The sequence below is a fragment of the Monopterus albus genome, unplaced genomic scaffold, assembly GCF_001952655.1.
Source record: "Monopterus albus unplaced genomic scaffold, M_albus_1.0 scaffold99.1, whole genome shotgun sequence".
NCBI classification, from domain to species: domain Eukaryota; kingdom Metazoa; phylum Chordata; class Actinopteri; order Synbranchiformes; family Synbranchidae; genus Monopterus; species Monopterus albus.
In genome coordinates this window covers 1,819,563-1,825,037 of record NW_018127979.1, presented here as the reverse complement: position 1 = coordinate 1,825,037, position 5,475 = coordinate 1,819,563, and the positions used below count along the sequence as shown (strand labels likewise).

The following is a 5,475-nucleotide window of genomic DNA, read 5'->3' as shown; positions in this document are numbered from 1 at the left end:
ATACAGGATAAGGTGCAGCAGTTGCCCTCACCATGGTCACTGGGTTTCCCCACCAGGTTGGGGCTCTTGTTGACAGGAATACCAGGGCGCAGAACTGTAGGGAATGATTAGAAACAAGAGTCCATTTCAGAATAAACCTCAAAACAACAGAAAAACAACAGGAGGTTAGCAGTGAAGAAGAGATACAAAACTGAAGACAAGTGTTGCTGGTTCTTTTAACAGTGCCACAATGATAAAGAGTGTCAAGTTTATGGATTTAAAAAGAGGGAAACATTTAGCAGGAGACTGCAGTAATACTGTGTGCTGAAAAATAAGGTTCAAATACAGGAACAATAAAGCACATAAAAGTTGGACAGACGGCATATGAAATGCTGAAAAGTCACTTTGTGAAATGTTCCCACAAAGCACCGCCATGGTCTGTTACTACTAATAACCACGTCAGTGTTCGACTATGTGACTATGTACCTTTGCAAAATCCACTCATCCTGAACCTCCAACAATATCAGGAATTTAAAAATCTTTAGTAAATTCTGAACAAGCAAGGTCAATTTAATTCTCTGTTCTATAAACATTACTGTAACTTTGGATCTTATGCAGTTTGACAACCAAGTTTTCAACAAAGCACTTGGAAACTAATCATAAAATAGAAAGACAAACCAAGCTACATAACATAAAAATCTGATCAGTTTCTCTCTAAACTGCTTCAGTGAACAAGCAAGGAATAAACTGGCTTTAGAGAGCTGGATAGGTTTTCACAAGGCGGAGCGGGTGTTTGTGATGAAAACATCTTTGCTACAAATTGTCAAACACAGTTCTGCCATCATTTAACACTGTTAAACCAGCATAATGTTCCTAAATCTTTGTTGTGATATATTAGAGGAGGTGGAGAAGGAACATGAAATTTCTGCTACATGATTCATATTCTGGTTGCTTAGAGAAAATTAATTTTAAGAGAAGGATTAATCTCCAAAACATCCACTCCTTTCACCATTTGTCTTTTTTTTTATCTCAGAGATCCATTCTTGGCTATTTGGTTGAGAAGAATCAAATTTACTGTTTATTTGGGCCTCAAAAACATTTATCTTGGATTTGTTTCTTCCTCCCTGGAGCTGACCTCCCCTGGTCAGCATAAATCTGAGATCTCTTAAATTTACTCCCAACAGAGAAGAACTGAGACTATCAAGACAAACTGAAACATCTGCCAACATTCTTCGATGAATAACAATGAGAATACATTCAAACAGACCCTCTGACTCACACATAGTACTGTACAACTGACAGCTAATGGCAAACATATGCTTATCATATACTGTATAATGTTACAATATGGTGATGAAGTAATTTAAATGCCAGTCATAAAACACGCAAATACAGAAGACGTGGTAACACGAAGTATGAAGAACTGACAGCTCAAAGAAGTGATGTCATGGTTAACTGGGCAGGAAGTCAGAACACAGCCTTAGTAATGTAATGTGATATAATATAATGTCAACAATATGTAACATGTCTGCAATGTATATAATATGATCTGGTCAACATTCTACAGCTTCTACGGTGTGTTTTGTTGGCTGTCTCACAATAAACCTCTTAAAAAGCAGCCCGAGCCTCTGATGTTCCAAAGGCCTCAGACTCAGGTTTGTGATTTAAAACAGCAGCAGTGGTGTGAGAGCCGGTTTCTGCAAGACAATTTCATCATCAGGGTGAGAACGTGAAAACATGTAACCAAAACACAGAGATTTATGTTCGGTCCAGAAAAATATTCCATCTCAAATACATGTTTTCCATCACTGTGGTTGTTGTCTTTGCAACACACACTCAGATTCATGGATGGGATTCATGGACAGACTCTGCCCATTAAACAGCTGCCACTATAAGCAGAGGTTTGAAACAATTTCAAGTTGAAATGCCAGTGTGAAACAGAGCTACTCTATAAAAATGTTGAATACATAGTTAAGTTCACAGTTTTGTCAGAGTACGCTCTGTACCAGCTTTGAGACCAATACAAAGCTGCAGAGAGGTATTTGGTATGAGAAGTAATAATGGTGCCGTGTGATAGACTGGCAACATGTCCAGGGGTCTACCCCACCTCTCGCCCAACATCAGCTGGGACTGGTTCCAGCCACCCCGCGACCCTTTTCAGGATAAGTGGTATAGATAATGGATGGATGGATGAATGTACGGAAGTAATATAATATTTGGGCAGCTCCTTTTACTGTAGTTAAATGTAATTTACTTAATGGAAGCAGTAATATGAACTACGAGTAGATTATACCCTTGTAATGAGGTGACAAGGAGCTCTGTGCGTGGATGTGTGTGCAGGGTGGCAGGTAAACGAACTGTAACAATTCTTTTCTATAAAGCTGCTTCTACAGAGCCTTGCAAATCTCTGAAAAACCTCTGAAACCAGTTTTGAGAATAACACACACCAGCTATGACATGAGACTGAAGCACACTCTCTTCACAACTCCAAACAACAAGGAGTGAGCAGAGTGTCACTATTAAAACATCACCGAGAGGTAGTTTACATTACTACTTGAGATGGATTCAGTTAGCAGATGTTCAGACTAAGGGTGGTAAAACGCAATCCCTGCTGTTTTAACACAAGGGGCTACATTGGTCAGGGGGTGAGGGGTATTGTTGTTGTACAATTTAACATCCACTACCCTAACTAATGAAAATACACGATGCCTTGTTATGGTGCCTTTGTAACTGTGGCCTAAATCTGACAGTGAATAGTAGTGAATTCCTGTGGATGTCCACATTCCAACTGTCCCCTGTACATGATTTGTATAAGCAGCACCTTTGCTGGATGATGTCACTGTCTGGTAGGGCAAAAGTTGTACCAGATCCAACTTATCCTTCCTGCGGTGCTGGTTCCAGCTGCCATGAACTCAATCCCCCATAGAAATGAATGGAGATGAATGTGTTTTTTCATACCTTCGAAACTGTCTGAACACAAGCTTACTTTAATTAACTGAGTTTGCCAACCAGAATGGAACCAATGACCGAAAAAAAAAAAGGGAAAACCACATTCACCCTATACAACAAGCAGAACAAAACTACTGTATATACTGTACCTATAGACTAAATGTGGAGAGGACAGGTATATACCAAAATTTGGATCATACAGTATACGGCTTCAGTCTCAGTCAAGTATAAGCTGCAGGAACTCTATGTACTGGACAACAGACCATGACCAGACACAAAACATTACACTGACAGAGAAGTTGAAAATCACACAGCATGAGAGGATTGTGACAAAAACATAGGTCAGTGTGAACTGTGTGGGACGGGACATAACAGTGCCTCTTAGGTTAGTGAGTGAGGAACACTGAATAGTGATTATCTTGGTTTGTCTTTACCAGATTTCTCTTGGGACCACATCACAGGTCTAGGAAGAGCAATGCCCTTATGACTCACCCCATCGGCTGCTGGAGGGAGAAAAAGTCCATTATAAAATGCTGTGTGTTACCGTGGCAAATATACTAATACCAAATAAGAAGAAAGTGAAATAGGAAAAAATGCCTTTTCTGTTTCTTCCAATGGCAATAAAGCTGGAGACTTGTTTGTGTTTTTAACCTGGTTTCACAGATGTTCTGGACTCAAAAATGGAACTGCCATGACATCAATTCCATTTCTTGACATTTCTCACTCCCTCTTCTTCTTTAACTATGTGAGGAGTGTGGGTGTGTGTTTTTGAGAGAGGAAAAGATAGAGACAGAAAGAAAAGAGAAACTGGCTGAAGCGGCTACACAGTCTGCACAGTGCTTGGCTTGGCATGTCTGGTGCAAAATGTGGTGTGTCCTGGCCAGTGCTCTGGCCAGACTTCCCACCCAGCCAGCAAGAGGGGCTGTACAGTAAATCATGTAAATGATCTTGATCCCAGAGACACCGCTGCTGCTTTTGGTATAGGTGTGAATGGCACACTGAGCACACGTGGCCGAGAATGGAGAACATATGGACTGTGAGAGGAGGTGAAGCAGAAAACTGAGTGAGAGAAGGAGAAAGGCAGAAGCATAAATGTGCAAATGTCTACTGAATCTATTTAAACATAGATCATGTGCTTAAATCAAGAGCAGCAAGTTTATTTTCTTCTGTAGATGCACAGCTGCAAACAAGAGTGTGAGGATCACCTGAGGTAGTTGTTTGGGAAGAGGAATGACAGGAAGGTACAGTACAGTAAGTGAGTACTCCATTACCCCCAGGTGTGCTGGAGCTGTGAGAGGAGGTGAAGGTCTTGGATGGTGATACTGGTCTGACACCAGTACGAGTGGAATGAGGAGGAATCCGTGGGCGAGACATCGTGGTGTTTCTTCCTGCTGGAGGAACTGATGAGCTAATGGGAGAATAAGGGACTTCAGTGACAGATGATCTGAGGATGCCGGCACCTAGGTGAGCAGATAGATAATTAGGAAGGTTAAGAATGATCCATTTCATAGCTTGACAGCTTTACTGAGATGGAATTCATGACAGAGCACAGAGAAATGGACAATGAATGAAATGACAGATATTGTAGGCATAAATGAGATCAAAAGCTAGCCAGACTGCTCTGGTTGTGACTGTGGTGGGCTGAAATTAAGAGGCACACATGGAGGCAGGAATAATGATGGTGTGGGGTGTGCAGGGTGATAGGATGGAGATGGAGAAGCAGTGACATCATCCAGTGGTTTGAAGAAGAACTGAAAGCACTGGGTTCCACGTGGCTTGACAAAAAAAGCAGAGATGGTAATGGGACAAACATATCATGATCGTAACTACCAGCTTTCTCTGTAGCCAGGGCAGGTGTTGGTAGAGGCTTGCCCTCGTCTGGTGGACTAGGAGCTGTGTGAAAGAGAACTCACTATTTATCTAAGATAATTTGTATATGAATATATGTTTTACTTTTAAAGGGGGCATATCCCACCCTTATTTGTTAAAACATAAGATGACTGTTGATTTTAAATCAGTACAGCTAGAAAGGGTGTTTGTTGTGATCATAATATTCATTAAGATTAAACTTTTACATTTGGTCAGACAATGCTGAACTCTTTTCAGCCCAGTTTAGAGGGCAAGTGTATATCAACTCTAAATTTGTTGGACCACGTGAGAACATTTAATCATGGTTTAAAGGAGTTTCTCAAAATAAAATTAATGCCAAGCAGAGATTTTGAGCAACTCTCTGCAATTGCCAGAAAATGTGAAATTTGTAAACCAGATTTCAACAATTACAATAACTATCTGGCTTTTACACAAGTTTTACAAGTTTTCTTTAAAAAAAAAATCATATACAAAGTCAACAAATTTAAATCAATATGCCCCTTTTAAAATTTGCTGATGGCAAAAGGAGGGTCTTTACCCGTAGAGACTGCCTGTCTTGGGGTGACCTTGGTGGGATCAGAGTAGGTCTTGGTGTGAGGCTGAAAGTGAAGCCCAGGTTGAGGTCGTGGTTGGGGCCTAGATACAGGGTTTGGATTTGGTAGAGGGCGCGGCGTGGAC

At 40.8% G+C, this 5,475-nt stretch overlaps 1 protein-coding gene across 3 annotated transcripts in view; it reads right to left on the bottom strand.

Moving 5' to 3' along the window:
* abi3bpa (ABI family, member 3 (NESH) binding protein a) overlaps positions 1-5,475 on the bottom strand; it is a 33,917-nt gene that overhangs the window by 8,735 nt on the left and 19,707 nt on the right. The window contains exons 10-12 of one of the 3 annotated variants that reach the window (XM_020609303.1): positions 4,200-4,388; positions 3,363-3,431; positions 32-94 (exon numbers count right to left, since the gene is read on the bottom strand). In XM_020609303.1, the coding sequence (XP_020464959.1) occupies positions 32-94; positions 3,363-3,431; positions 4,200-4,388 (321 nt within the window). The remainder of the gene's footprint in view (positions 1-31; positions 95-3,362; positions 3,432-4,199; positions 4,389-5,475) is intronic. The other 2 variants (XM_020609304.1, XM_020609305.1) reach the window with 2 other exon arrangements.